This window comes from Apostichopus japonicus, chromosome 7 (genome assembly GCF_037975245.1).
Source record: "Apostichopus japonicus isolate 1M-3 chromosome 7, ASM3797524v1, whole genome shotgun sequence".
Taxonomy (NCBI): Eukaryota; Metazoa; Echinodermata; class Holothuroidea; order Aspidochirotida; family Stichopodidae; genus Apostichopus; species Apostichopus japonicus.
This window is the reverse complement of record NC_092567.1, coordinates 4,780,876-4,796,681: the sequence shown is the minus strand read 5'-3', so window position 1 is coordinate 4,796,681 and position 15,806 is coordinate 4,780,876. Positions and strand designations below refer to the sequence as shown.

Sequence of the window (15,806 nt, the reverse complement as noted above, 5' to 3'; positions counted from 1 at the left end):
ATTCCTGCCCGCCCCCCCCCCCACACTCCTGATTCCTATCCACTTTGCAAAGCGAGGCATCATATGTTACCTGCACCGTGTTCCTACACCAACGATTTATTTTTAGTACAGTTTGAAGAACATTAAACAAAGGAACCCTGAGTGTAAAACCAAAATAACATTCCTTTACTGAACTGGAATGCTCTTATATCCAGCAGTCCTCTTACATGGAGACTGGTTGCGTTGTTATGAAAATGTTTTGTTTATTCTTTTACTTACATATATTAACCTTAAATGTGTTATTTAACAAATCCCTTATCGAATACATTAGGCTGTGGGCCGAAGTAGGAAAAGTGATCTAAAAATTAACTTTCGTTGCAAAGTCACGGGGTCTACATGAAACCCATTTTATTTTATTAGCAATATGTATTATTTTCCAAAATCAGTTGTTCCCAGGCGTCAATGTTGCACATTAATGTTTTTTAGGCCAAAATGGCGGCAATTTCCCCATACATATCCTGCACAAAATAGAATAGACCACAAATACCATAAAATTGATCAGAAGGGGAATCTACCTTCATGTAGAGGTTCCGCCGGCTATTTTTAACATATGTGGAATGATAATTTGTTTAGTGGGGGGAGGGGGGTTTACTAAAAGGTCATAAAGCACTAAAAACAGAAATAGAGGGCGCTGTCCATTTCAGTATATCAGAGCATTGCATACTGCTATGCGAAAAATTATAATTAAAATTACTTCGCGATGCTTTTCATTGTAATTACATGGAAAATCTGTCATAACTTCTGATCATGTGCCAAACATCATTCTCCCTAGCCCAATCCTATGCACTGCAATTCCCATACCTATGTTTGGTAGCTGGACATGGATATATTAAATGGTGCTTAAAAGCCTACCCCTCTCCAAAATTTCAGAGATTGAAGCCTTTCTTGAATTGAAAATATTGAGGCAAAGTTAAGGGATTGGGAAGGTGTGGGGAAGGGTGAGGTGGTGTAAGGAGGGGATATGTATAAATCTAGTTTATAAATGAGGGAAGCATATGGGAGTGAGGCTCCAATGTAACCATAAAGTGTTATGTAAAGAAGGCGAGAAAGGTGTATTAGTTTCAGTTCTGAGTTATATTATTATTGCAAAAGATCTTTCTTCATAATTTTTTTTGAAGTATTTCTTTTTACAGTTACTTTGTAAAGGGCCAAAACATTATGAATAAAGAAGTGTAACTAAAAAGAAGCATTTAGCATATTTGGTCAACAGCATATATGAACAGTGACAGTATTCTAGTTATTGTTACACTTTTTGAACAAGACATTCAACATGCACTGAGTGAGGACATTATGTGGTACAATGATAATTACATTTATATAACCATTCTGAGAGTCAACTGAGTTGGAGATTCCTTGGAAAACAAGATTTTCAAAGCTCACGACACTTTTGACCAAAAGAGATGTAGTTGGTGTGCCTACATGCAAGTTTGAAAATGTACTTCAAATATTATGTGTACAATCCAAGACATCACAGGCACACACCATCACCAGTGCATAAATTCCTTAAATTTACAAATATTGTTAAACTGAAGTAACAATTGAAAATATTTACTTTATCTAGTAGCTACAGTATGTATATATTTTCATAGAACAGGACCTGTAACTGTAGCCGTCAAAAATTAGGGCCGAGTCTTCTACGGAAGGTTGCTCTTTATTTATTCATCTGGTTTTCTTTGTTTACCTACGTGAAAACTACAAATACAAATAATAATTATACAAACAACTACAATATGCACATTCGATCGAAGACATATACAATAACAAGTGAATATATCATCTATGGTAGTAAGGCTAGTCCATTCAGTGATATAGTCCCATCAAAACTGTCGCTAAGTTCTTAAGAAAATAATATTTACTATCTCTGTAATTGATGTATATACATATTACAATTGGACAGGAAGAAGCCTTTAGGTCCGGGGTAAACTTACATCTAAACCATAACATAAATTAACGTACCTCTTTGGACTCTTTAAAAATTTTGGCTCAGTTAAGCACTCTGATATGGTGTGGCAAACATAAATTGTGTCTTAACAACATGCATGGTCGGCCTATCTGCACAAGGCTGTGCACCCTCTCTCGAATAATGTCGAGTGAGAGACATCTCATACACAAAACAATTTAAACTAACCATTGTGCGGTACTGTAATGTGAAGAATTCCACATCTAGGGATTCTTGCCATGCAGGACAGAACGAGATTGCTTCCGACCTCACAAATTATGAATACGAACATGTTTAAATAACAATGAATAGATTTTACGTATAGAAATTGTGAATCAACTGATACAGGACCTATGAAGTACATTGTACATTTTCATGAAAATTTGCAGGAATTTAGACATGGCAACTTTCCATCATGTCGTCTCTCATGCAGAATTGCATATTTGAAGGTCTTGAATAATATACTGTAACTACTGGAGACAGAATGTGGCCACTGTGTAGTGTGTGGACTGACTGTCTCAGCAGCTCTGGGGCAGGTCCTTGATCCATTGATTCTGTTGACAGAGCAGATGAAGATTTATTTTTATCTATTTGTGATACACAAAAGGGCTTCTTTACTTCACCTCAAGTCATGGGCGGGATTACGGGGGGGGGGGGGCAAGAGGGGGCATTTGCCCCCCACTTTTTTTCCAAATCTTAGTTAACTTTTTTGTCGTTTTTGCAGACAAATGTGCACAACCCTAATCGAAATTATTCCCCCACAACAGCTCTATCAAATAGGCCTATTTGTTTCGAATCTAAGTCGAATTTGTGTTTAAGATCGTAACATGTAGCATGCAGAATAACTGGAGCTGGAGCTAGCACATGGTTCGCAGCACAGGTTACGAATCCTGGAGCTAACACACTAGCGATTCAATTCTGCATGTGATGAATCCGCGGCATGTGCTAAAGTGCTAGCTTCAAGAATTGATTTTCAACGTTGCTGCTCTACTGAATGCGTTGAATAACTAAATCCAGAGAAACGATTTACGAAAGCCAGATTTGCATATTGGGTATATCAATAATTAAATTCAATAACCTGACACATGACACCCCCCCCCCCCCGTGTAATTCAACAATATGCAATGGCAATACCGATGTAATTTCTTTACTGCTCGAAATCACCCCTCCTCGACTTCAGTGGCGACGGAACCGGTGGACTTGAGGGGCTTATCCCCCATGGGGGGGGGGGGGTAAAGGTATGTTCAGCCCCAATATTTGCCAAGTGCTCCAAGAAGTGGGGACCGCGGGGAGAATTTCGAAGTGGGTGCTGAACATATTCTTGATCGGTCCAAATGCACAATATACTAATAATTTTAGGGGGAAAGAACTGTCTAGATGCGATTTATGGTGTCATTTTTTATGATCTAGGATTTCCTTTTTGCTTAAATTTCGATGCGCCGCGCCAACTGATGGTGGTGCACCGCCTAAATAGTGACGTATAAGCTTCAGTTGTACATCACCATATAAGTTCTTCTATCTGTCCTCCCTTAATTTAAACACGTTCATTAACTGTTTAGATGCAATTTAAAGCCTCTATGGGTGTTAATTTTACCGATCTAATAAGGGTACCTTTCATCGAAAATTTCGACGCTCCTTGCCAACCGATGATGGCGCTCCGCTTAGATAGTGACGTATAACAAAAGTTGTACATGACCATCTGACCATATTTTCTACTATCAATCCTCTTCAAATTTTTAAACAATAATTAACTATCTAGATACAAATTGCGGACATGAGACCCATATTTCAAGGATGGGTACATGCAGCTTAGAGCACTCGGGAAGTGCCGTTTCCGGCCATCTGGAGGGTTTATAAAGCAAAAAAATTTCTTGTACGCTTCGCGCCAACCGATGGTGGCGCTCCGCTTAGATAGTCTTGCTGGCAGGTTTGCGCCCCCCCCCCACTTTCACAACTCAAATCCCGCCCCTGCCTCAAGTAATTAAAAGTTGCTTTCGATTACTTCAATGTTGCATAGCTGATGGATAGTTTAAAAAGAGGTATGCAACATTACAATAAATTTCCACATTAATAAAAGCAGTGACTGATAAAGCTCAATTAAAATATGCTTATTAACTTATGCTGCATACCATGAGTTTTGCAAAATTGATTATTCTACATTAATTTTTTACTTTACAATTCAATTATTTCCTCCCTCAGGACTCCTCCCTCACTTATTTACTTTTAAACAAAACATGGACCTGAATTTCCATTGAAATACATTTAAGTAGGAAAATAGTATGCATGTCTGTTCACTTACCGAACCATGTTGTCATTTTTTTTTCAATGATATGTTCACACATGGAAAGGGACTACAAGCAAAAGAGCAACGTTTTGCATCATAACAGTATCATAAGTATTTGTATTAGGCCTATATTCCAAAACACACACAAAATTGCACTCTATTTGAAGGCAACAGATGGAAATCTTACCTGATTGATCATTGTGTGAGAAGTCTCCAAAATCTGTGCAGTATCAGTTTTAGGTGGTAAATCCTCTGCAAGACAGAAAATAAAGAAAGAGATTTCAACAACAGTTTTGTTGAAATGAGACTAGGATGACGTTCATATATTTATTTTGTGATTATTTTTTAGGCCGTGGCTATTCTTACAACTAGTCGTAACAATTATTTATAAACTATTCTTACAACAAAGGCAAATTCAAGCGCAGTAAAGTAAATAAAGCAACTGCGCATGTAGTAGGGGTAACCCTAAACATAGCCCTAAACCTCAATCCTAACCCTTACCCTAACCCTAACCGGAAATTATTGGTACTCCTCGTCGTAAAAATAGTACTCCTGGTCATGAAAATAGCAACTGCGCATGCGTAGTCGGAAATTATAATTACGACTAGTCGTAAGAATAGCCACTTTGTATTTTTTTACTTCAAGGCCTGTATCCAAGAGACAGGTTGTAACTGTTCAGTTGGTTTAACTCACATTAGTTCATAAAATATATAAACAAGGCATCTTCAACAAGAAATACAGCATATTTGAAAGACCATACCAAGGAAAAAAACTTTGAATTCATTGCAAAGTTTTACCAGCACCAACAACCCACTTTGTTCCTGTGACAAATTGTACACAGAACGTTCCTTCAGCCAACCTTTTTGTTTCAGCATAGCCTGGGCTATTGAATAACACTGGTTTAGTCAACGTTAGAACTTAGCTAGAGCTGTCTACATGATTTTACCGCGTAGGCCTACGCTAGTTGAAAACGACTGTGGTTACTGTAACTATACGGGCTCGAATGACACAGTTTCCAGTCGAATAGTCAATGTAATATTTCAAGAATACTTTAATACAACTCACCAACTGATTGTGTAAGGTTAGATATAGCCCTGGAGATTTTGGATACGTCGGTAAACTTCATATAACATTGCCGATGATACCCGCACGTTGTGTCCAACGCCAAGTTGAGTTCTGCATTGTCAGACAAAATAGTATTGGCAAAATCCCCTAATTCTCCACCTAAAGCCTTCCATTCCTTAGCACATCTGGTTACTTTGGCTTAGGAGATATTGGTAAATGCAGTCACTTTCCCTGAGGCTGTCTTTGAAACATGGATAATGCATTATAATTTCATTTTCGTTCGGCAGGCCGCCTTATCACTAGTTGACGCCATGTTCAAATGTTGCCAGATGTTAAAAAGTATTGCGCAATCCTGTAGACGCGATTGTGATTGGTTACTCGTGACATCATACGCTGTATTTTCGCCTTATAAACTCTCTCCAAATTTGATTAAAATGGTAACGGTTATTAATAACAACTGCAAAAATGTGCACGTTAGACAACTGGGAACAATCGATAATGGTGATTTCATATTATTTTCATAAATGTAATGGTATTTGTTGGTAGTCCTCTCTCTGTTGCAACGAACTAAAACGATTTTGGACTTCGGCCCACGGTCTACATCGAATACTCGACTATCATGATTTGGTTTCTTAATTTAGTCCAAGATTCGTTACTGCTTGAATTGGAGCATATGCTTTCATTTAGGGTAATTGTTTAATTGATCAGATATGTTAATGAGATGATAACAATTCTAACCTGATTGGTTATATAACTAATTGCATAATAGTTGTAAACTGATCAGGTGTAAAATCGAGATGATCATGATAGTAAACTGATCGGTAATCTTACTGAGATATAAGGATTGTAAACTGATCAGCTATATTACTGATATGATCATGATAGCAAACTAATAAGATCAAACTAAAGGAATCAACTAGATTGATTACTCAGCTAATATGAAATTATCATCGAGAGCCAACATAAATCTCGTGATTATAATATTTATGATTTCATTCCAGACCAACAAAGATTAAGTATGCACTTATCATTTACATATCTCTCTGTTATGTTTTTCATCAGTTTGGAATTATATCGGCTATGACAAGTATCGTCGTCTGAATCTACAAACCGGTCAATGGCAGGTAAAGAGTTTGATCACCTTTCATTCAGCTAATGCTCATAATGCAAGTCTGGTCAGCTTGTTTGTATTATGCTGCCCTAGCACTGTTTTTAGTTCCCAATAAGTGTAAATAAATCAATATATTGATACATTATCTGTGAAGTTTACGTGTTGCTGGTAATAATAGAAGTTCTGACGTAAAGAAAGAACTTTCAAATACCTTCCCGCTCCTACTTCCAATGGGGGAGGAGGGGGGGGGGTGTTGTTGTGGAGAGAGCGAATGGAATCTCGCGTGCGAACATTGTCTAAATGAATCTCATTCAGCGCTCACAACGCTTAGTTCTATATTGACACACCCGTACAATTTCCACTTCAGTTTGATATTGCAACATAGTTATAGCTTAAAGATTGACGTTTGGATAGGTTTGCCAATATTGTATAATCGTTTTTGACACATGTTGTTTTATTAATATTCGAGGTTGTGAGTTTGCATCCAATAAACTTCACGTTAATTCTGAGATGAAACCGTAGAATGTTATAAATCATATTGAACAGGTATGTTCTTGTAATTTATGTGTAATTGTTCATCATAACACACACTGAAAACTTAAATTGGTTCACCGACTAACAAAACGTTAGTCCATCTGGTGCCTCTCCCGACTAACATAGCCTTAGTCAGTTGCTATACCGACTAATTTATTCCTTAGTCAGTTGGATTTCTTAGTCGGTCATCTTAGTCCGTCAGCTTAGTCGATCAACAATTTCTCAGTCGGTAAATGTATATTAGTCAGTTACATTAGTTGGTGACATTAGTCGGTCTTTACCGACTAATTTATATGAGCCACCGACTAGTTTATAGCAGGTTTTACATTAGTCAGGATGGTGCCTCTCCCGACTAACCTTTCTTAGTCGGTATCGACTGACTAGTTGCACTGACTAGATTCACTGAAAGAATTAAACCCGACTAGTTTCACTGACTAGTATCACTGAAAGAAAAGAGAGCAGAAGAAACACAAATAATGTGTACGTTGGCAGTATTTATTTCTGATAAAACTTCTGATGTCTACAAAAGGCTGACTTTCGACAGATAGAGAAGAAATCACTGTAAATAAAATCTGAAAATCTGATTTTTTTTTCCAACAAAGTTAAGACAAGTTAATAGATCAAACATGAATCGCAAAAGTATAGCACTGCACAATAATGCAAAGTTTAATCTTGGGCAAGGGTTCCTCATGACTTTCGTTTTAAAGTGGTACCCCAAATCGACACCAGTTAAGTCTTCACGAACAAAGAGTGTTTCTCTTAACTACAAATGGCCTCCCACTTGTCTTCAGGAAGCCAAAATCTGCACCATTATTGACCTGTGAACAGAAAATATGATATACATGTAAGCACAGATACAGATATAGCACATGATAACTCACATTATCATAAACATACATTTACATTAAAATTTTATAACATATTGGGAGGTATACATTTAAATCTAGGTCCCTCAAATTATAAGCCAGGAATAGCAGCTTTTACCAAATTATTATTAGCTTTGCACAGCATAACACCAAGTTATTTCTCAAAGCTTAATAATTATGTTAATCATGTTAATAATGATCCCAATAGACCGGGATCCCAGAGGGTTTGGTTAGCTGGGAAGGTAACCAATTGCCTTGTACATCACAATGTTCACAGTGCATTCCTGTATATGAAACCAGACGACTGGCAAACCGACTGTGGTGGGTGTGGCTGGGAGAGCAATTTTAAAGTCACCTGATAGCTAACCTAGATCAGTTTTCATGGTAACACATCAAAGTAAGTACAATATGTCAGGTATGGCCCCAAGAGCAACAAATGGCCATTGCCAGTAATTGTTGGTGGTGCGGTACCCCTGTCAGTGATCTATAATTGACTTCTCAAGGCTGACCTAGGTCAGCTCATGAGGTAACCACTTGAAACCTACTGGAAAATGTTGGTTAGGGCTTCAGATACAACTGATGGGCATTGCCAGTAATTTTTATTGGTGGGGTACCCCTGCCAGTAGACCCCCAAAATGCCCATCCCCCATTGACCTAGATTAGCTCATGAGGTAACCAGTTGAAAACTACTGTAAAATGATTGGCAGGATTCTATATATATGTAAGGGATGGGCATTTCCAGTAATTTATATTAGTGGGGTACCCCTGCCAGTAGACCCCCAAAAAGCCCCCCCCCCCCCTCATTGATCTAGGTCAGCTCATGATTTAACCAGTTGAAAACTACTGGAAAATTATTGACAGGATTCTATATGTAAGGGATGGGCGGACTCTGGCAGTGGTGGCCCACCAATATAAAATACTGGAAATGCCCATCCTTACATATGAAGTGATACCTATCATTTTCCTGTAGGTTTCAACTGGTCAAATCATGAGCTCACCTAGGTCAATGAGGGGATGGGCATATTGGGGGTCTACTAGCAGGGGTACCCCACCAATAAAAATTACTGGCAATGCCCATCCCTTGTATCTGAAGTCCTAACCAACATTTTCCAGTAGGTTTCAAGTGGTTACCTCATGAGCTGACCTAGGTCAGCCGTGAGGGGTCAATTATAGATCACTGGCAGGGGTACCCCACCACCAATAATTACTGGCAATGGCCATTTGTTGCTCTTGGGGCCATACCTGACACATTGTTCTTACTTTGATGTGGTTACCATGAAAGCTGCTCTAGGTTAGCTATTAGGTGACTTTAAAATTGCTCTCCCAGCCACATCCACCACAGTCGGTTTGCCAGTCATCAGGTTTCATATACAGGAATGCATTGTGAACATTGTGATGTACCAGGCAATTGGTTACCTTCCCAGCTAACCAAACCCTCTGGACTCCCGCTCTACAGATCAGTGAAAATTTGACCAAACTTATGAAGCTTGCACGTAAATGATATACTAGACTGGTTTTTTTTTAAAACAGGTTATGAAAAGTATCTTAAATATCATTAAACAGTTGGGTACAATAGTTAAACTCACTCTTCCATCTTTTTTCTCTATGGTACTTGTTCCTTTGCTTTTTGGACTCTTGGATAAACTCTTTTGTTCTGCGAAGGGTACCAATATATCATCTTAAAACATGTCTTTAAGCCATATATAACACAGTTCTCCTCTTCTGTTGTTGCCTCCACACTGGTGTCGTACATCACAGGAAAGCTCACCCTTGACTTAGATATTTGGCTTTTCAATTCCTGCTGGAAGAAAGAAACAGCAAAGTATTCATCATTTAAAAAAAAAAAATAAATAAAGTTGTCACCACAAAGTTATGTGAGATTTGCTTCCACTATAGTCTCAAAAAACAATCCCAAAGTTTGAAGCAGACTGTATAAAGCTGAAAATTTGAACGAGAGTGTCATCACCATTGCAACCAGAATCAAATGCCCAGAATACAGAGATAATAAAACATGGGCTAAATCTTTGTTTGTTTTTATGATCTTTAAAAATATAAAATTTTAGAAACAGAAATGCACTGAGCCAACTTATTTATAGGCCTAATCGTTTTTAGTTGTTATTTTGCTTGCTCACATAACAAGCCTGTTTAGACCTAGGCTAGAGGAGAATCAGTACTTTGTTACACTAAGTTTGTCTTCGGTCGTTTTGATATAGTCTTACTAGTAGTACTACAGTATATAATGGACCGGCGAAGACTAGAGAATACCCAGAGTTTTAGCAACTGCGTTAACCTGTATCATCTGATCTATTATTTACGCCATGAGTTTCATTCAATCTAGTATCAAAAAGAGAAAACTAATTAATCTTAACCTTTAAACTTTGCTACTAAACAGATATGCTTGAATTACAAATAAATGTCAAAAAAACATCATAATCTAAGAATCGATGCATATACATATACATAAACAGAATAATTTGAATTCGCGCAAGTGAACCCTGCACTACATTGGACAGAAAAAAAAAACGTGCAATTAGACCAAACTAAACATACTAAATTTTCCGTTACTTCTACATAAAATATCAATACAAATACAACAACTTACTCTTTTGGCAGTATACTAAAAGCACATGTTATAATAACTTCAGACTATCAAGCTTTCCTGAGAAAAAACGGTTAATACTTCTTACAGTAAGCAAGTCGACCGTTAAGGAATGTCGCAATTGTTTCCTGGGCGTGACCGGAAATTAAATACTAAAAAATGATAAATGAAAAGGTTAAATAGAACTGAAGCGTGCATCCTGACTGCTCGCAACATATAATACCGTTGACTAGCCAACATAATTTGTTCAGCCTACTGTGACTGTACGTTTGAAGGTCTAGCCTTGCTTATTCAATATCACAAAGCCTACCCATTTAGATTCACATGGGAAATTACAGGAAATCTTTACCAAATAAGTGTAGACTTCAAATAAACTATTGAGCCATATAGTTCCAGCATTTGTTTGGGAATAAATAAGAAGATTATGTGCCACTGTTCAATCTAGCCCAATACACACATAACACATTGTTAATTCGTGTTTAGGATGCACACTTTAGTGTTGAGAATGCACTGCAGTACCCAGTAGAAGCATATAGGCTACTCACTGTCATTGCACTTGTGTATTGCGAAACGCCAACGTGACAACGGTAGCGTTACACTAACCATAATACAGTACTAGTGCCAGTGGCCTAACAATTAACTTTAATTTTACCTTCAAGTTAAATGAATAACAGGTAGGCCGATGATGCAGTTAATACCTCCATTCTTCTAAAGACCTTCTTGGGTGATTTACGGTTGAAAGTTGCTTAGAGTGATCGTATGAAACTATGCCAAGCCCAGCAAGCTGCCGTTGCCTCTCGGTTTCCAAATTGAAGTGAATCGAATTGGGTTAAAATACATTAGTCCGTCGACACCGACTAAGCTACGATTATGGCGTAAATCGGGTGTCCGTATCGTTCTTAGTCCATGGGTTAAAATACCTTAGTCCGTCGCCACCGACTAAGCTGCGATTATATTTTCCTTAGTCAGTGTAAACTAACTAAGAAGCAGCGATGATACGAAGATTTTTGCTAGTCCGTGTGCATTGACTAACGTTACAGACTAATTTAACGTTAGTCCGTGGCAATATTGACTAGATTATTTTTTCAGTGCATAACAACAGTGGTAACAGTCCGTTTAACTAAACTGACCCTGTATCTAGCTTACTGTAGCAGCTCCCTGGTTTAAACTGGTCATGTTGAGGTCTTTAGTTGTTTCTGTTGGTCTGAGACGTGGGTCTTCCATACATCATTTTAACACTAACAGATATATTAACTATAAAATGTTTGTCTTGATCCAGGTAATTACTAATCAAATTAAATTTAACAATTTCTGTGGTACTTTTACGAATTGGTCAAATGCACAGGATGGTGATGTGGAAAATTTGGAGTTAGTTATAGGAACAGATGTATATGGAATTTGACTCTAAAAACTTATTTTAAGTTGATTTCTATACTGTCTTAGTGTTTAACTCAAATAATGTTGAGAATTAAGTCAATGCGTAAAGGGTTTAATAATATTAAATACAGCTGCATGCTACGTAATAGGTTATAACGTTGACCAATCCATATAATATTCACACATAACTGGACACGCCTGCAACTATTTAAGAGATCTAAATATGTTGTTTCAATCACATGACTGCTACTTATGCTAGTGAGGTATTTATCGTTTAATCAGATGCAGACAATAGTTTGTCCCACAAATTTATTGTCATGTTTTATTTGTTGGTTTCCAAACCTTTAATATCTCTGCCTACTCTCATCTCTCCTGGTGTGATTTTGGTGAAATAAAGTAACTTTTAGTTTTCAAAGTCCTTATCGTTCCTTTAACGGTCAAGTTTGTTACCAGCAGATTGTAGCAAACACAACACAAAATACAGAACCTAGATATATCCAATAAAGTATTCTTCCATTGTATTAAATCTCGATAATAAATTAACTGTGTTGCTTAGAATGCTTCAGGGGATTTGAAGGATCACTTGCTTAAATTATTATCCAGATTAGTGTATACGTGACTGGCATAAGTGTGTGGGTCCAGCAGGCCTAGATATAATGAAAAGATGGATCTGGTTTCATTTGAAACCAATAAACTCTGGTATATTCTTCTGAATGGTAATGCTTGCCATGGTCTTGGTCATATGAAGGGAAGAGGAGCTATTTTAATTACCTGACATTTCAAGGGTTCCGATATAATACTCTTTTATGTTGAAAGGGTGGGGGGGGGTATAATAATTGTATTCGTGTAAAATGGGAATAAATTAGAAAACAGAAAGAAACTCTGTAGTATTATGTGTAGCTCTACTTACCCGCTTAGTTGTTTTCTTGTACGGATACCATGGTTACAAAACATATACAATCACTTGATTAAATATGAATATAAGACAAACATTCGTATTAATTCCCGCGTGTACATACATAAGACGATTTTGAAGGAGTCAGGATCCGGGGTGGGGACTTGGAGTGGAGTTGTCCCAATTACGGTATAGTCGGTAACTGGTAATCTGATTTAAATATTCCAAATTTGTCACCCGCTAATTGTTTATTTTATCTTGATAACTATCTTCAAGTGCTAAGGATAGTTTATTGCCACACCCGGACCTTCCAGCCTCTTGCATTACTTTTTGTTAGTCTCTAGGATTGGGGGGATGTTTGAGGGCGCCAAATAATAGAGGAACAACTTACGGAAACTTTTGTATCACGTTTATTCCAAACGTAGAAACAAACTTATAAAACTCTGGATGTTAACAGAAATACATATCTTTAAAATATATCTTTGTCATAAAATCTGTAAGTTAATCATGAAAATTTGTATGATAATTTACAACCGAGCATAGCATTTCAACATTTAGTAGAACACTAGTAGCGTGTATGACTTTAAGCAACATAATTGACATAACCGACGCTGCTTAACGTTTCCAGCATACGCTATAAATCCTTGTGAACATCGATATTATTCTTCTGAACCAAAACTTAATTGTAATAAAAATTAATGACATTAACAAATATCTTAATCAAAAAATGTCTTCACCTAAAGGAATGTACTGAACATATCCCGCTTTTACGTCACCATCTCGATGTTCATTAAATATGAAACCGTAGAATGTTGTCAATCATGTTGCACTGTTCTTGTTTATGTTCATTTAATTTCGGGGCAATCGTTCATCATAGAACATACATCAGTCCTAACAACAGTCCGTTTAGCCGACCCTGTACTTTACTGTGGCTGCCCTTGCATATTTGTCTTTGTAGCAGGCTCCCTGGTTTTCTCTGGTTATGCTCATTTTCTTCGTTTTCTCCGGTGTTAGGAGAAGTTGGTCTCCATTAAATAAAGCTGCCTATTACGTCATAAGTTGTAAATTGAGCAAAAATTATTGGATACCCTGCAACTAACTACGATATCTGGATATGTTGTCACAGTTACGTGACTGTTCATGATTAGTGAATTATTTGTCGTTTAACCAGATTAAGACAATGTGCGTCCCACAAAGTTAGTGTCATAGATATTTGTTTGTTAAAAAACTTACCTTAATCTTCCATGGTGGACTGAAGTAACATAATGTGGTCAAGTCCTACTCATTCCTTTAACGGCCACGTTTGCTTCCAGTAAAAGGTAAAGTAAAGAAGTCCACTTTTGCGACTCTTTCTTCTAAGTTCAATCTTACTCAATTATTACCTCAAATTTATCAGGTAAATGTTTTTTGTAGTTTATGATCAGAAATGAGGATGAACTGGCAGTGTAACGGATGGTTACCGATGCGAAGCAGCGCGATTCAACATTGTTGTTCTTTGTATGGTTTTAAAATCATACCAGAAACTGGTTTTTATAGCCAAGTATTTGTGTGTGGAGTGCATAGATAAACTAAATTGCTTGTGAATATCAGACTCACCGTTTTCCAGAGTGCAATGCTGGATAGTTTGCACTGAAAAAATAAACTAGTCAATATTGCCACGGACTAACGTTAAATTAGTCTGTAACGTTAGTCAATGCACACGGACTAGCAAAACTCTTCGTTTCATCGCTGCTTCTTAGTTAGTTTACACTGACTAAGGAAAATATAATCGCAGCTTAGTCGGTGGCGACGGACTAAGGTATTTTAACCCATGGACTAAGAACGATACGGACACCCGATTTACGCCATAATCGTAGCTTAGTCGGTGTCGACAGACTAATGTATTTTAACCCAATTCGATTCACTTCAATTTGGAAACCGAGAGGCAACGGCAGCTTGCTGGGCTTGGCATAGTTTCATACGATCACTCTAAGCAACTTTCAACCGTAAATCACCCAAGAAGGTCTTTAGAAGAATGGAGGTATTAACTGCATCATCGGCCTACCTGTTATTCCTTTAATTTGAAGGTAAAATTAAAGTTAATTGTTAGGCCACTGGCACTAGTACTGTATTATGGTTAGTGTAACGCTACCGTTGTCACGTTGGCGTTTCGCAATACACAAGTGCAATGACAGTGAGTAGCCTATAGGCTTCTACTGGGTACTGCAGTGCATTCTCAACACTAAAGTGTGCATCCTAAACACCAATTAACAATGCGTTATGTGTGTATTGGGCTAGATTGAACAGTGGCACATAATCTTCTTATTTATTCCCAAACAAATGCTGGAACTATAAGGCTCAATAGTTTATTTGAAGTCTACACTCATTTGGTAAAGATTTCCTGTAATTTCCCATGTGAATCTAAATGGGTAGGCTTTGTGATATTGAATAAGCAAGGCTAGACCTTCAAACGTACAGTCACAGTAGGCTGAACAAATTATGTTGGCTAGTCAACGGTATTATATGTTGCGAGCAGTCAGGATGCACGCTTCAGTTCTATTTAACCTTTTCATTTATCATTTTTTAGTATTTAATTTCCGGTCACGCCCAGGAAACAATTGCGACATTCCTTCACGGTCGACTTGCTTACTGTAAGAAGTATTAACCGTTTTTTCTCAGGAAAGCTTGATAGTCTGAAGTTATTATAACATGTGCTTTTAGTATACTGCCAAAAGAGTAGGTTGTTGTATTTGCATTGATATTTTATGTAGAAGTAACGGAAAATTGAGTATGTTTAGTTTGGTCTAATTGCACGTTTTTTTTTTCTGTCCAATGTAGTGCAGGGTTCACTTGCGCGAATTCAAATTATTCTGTTTATGTATATGTATATGCATCGATTCTTAGATTATGATGTTTTTTTGACATTTATTTGTAATTCAAGCATATCTGTTTAGTAGCAAAGTTTAAAGGTTAAGATTAATTAGTTTTCTCTTTTTGATCCTAGATTGAATGAAACTCATTGGCGTAAATAATAGATCAGATGATACAGTTTAACGCAGTTGCTAAAACTCTGGGTATTCTCTAGTCTTCGCCGGTCCATTATATACTTTAGTACTAC

General features: G+C 37.3%; 1 protein-coding gene and 2 long non-coding RNA genes across 5 annotated transcripts in view; 1 reads left to right on the top strand and 2 right to left on the bottom strand.

The window, feature by feature from the left end:
* LOC139969974 (uncharacterized) overlaps positions 1 to 15,806 on the top strand; it is a 92,281-nt gene that overhangs the window by 58,811 nt on the left and 17,664 nt on the right. For 2 of the 3 annotated variants that reach the window (XM_071975460.1, XM_071975458.1), the window contains exon 6: positions 6,390 to 6,451. The exons of the other annotated variant lie outside the window; for it this stretch is intronic. In XM_071975460.1, the coding sequence (XP_071831561.1) occupies positions 6,390 to 6,451 (62 nt within the window). The remainder of the gene's footprint in view (positions 1 to 6,389; positions 6,452 to 15,806) is intronic. 3 annotated transcript variants of the gene reach the window in all.
* LOC139970140 (uncharacterized) lies at positions 314 to 5,928 on the bottom strand. The gene is made up of 3 exons (XR_011794041.1): positions 5,328 to 5,928; positions 4,450 to 4,514; positions 314 to 2,532 (listed from the first exon to the last, which is right to left on the bottom strand). It is a non-coding gene; the product is annotated as an uncharacterized lncRNA (long non-coding RNA).
* On the bottom strand, positions 7,454 to 11,083 carry LOC139970316 (uncharacterized). The gene is made up of 2 exons (XR_011794111.1): positions 9,425 to 11,083; positions 7,454 to 7,790 (listed from the first exon to the last, which is right to left on the bottom strand). It is a non-coding gene; the product is annotated as an uncharacterized lncRNA (long non-coding RNA).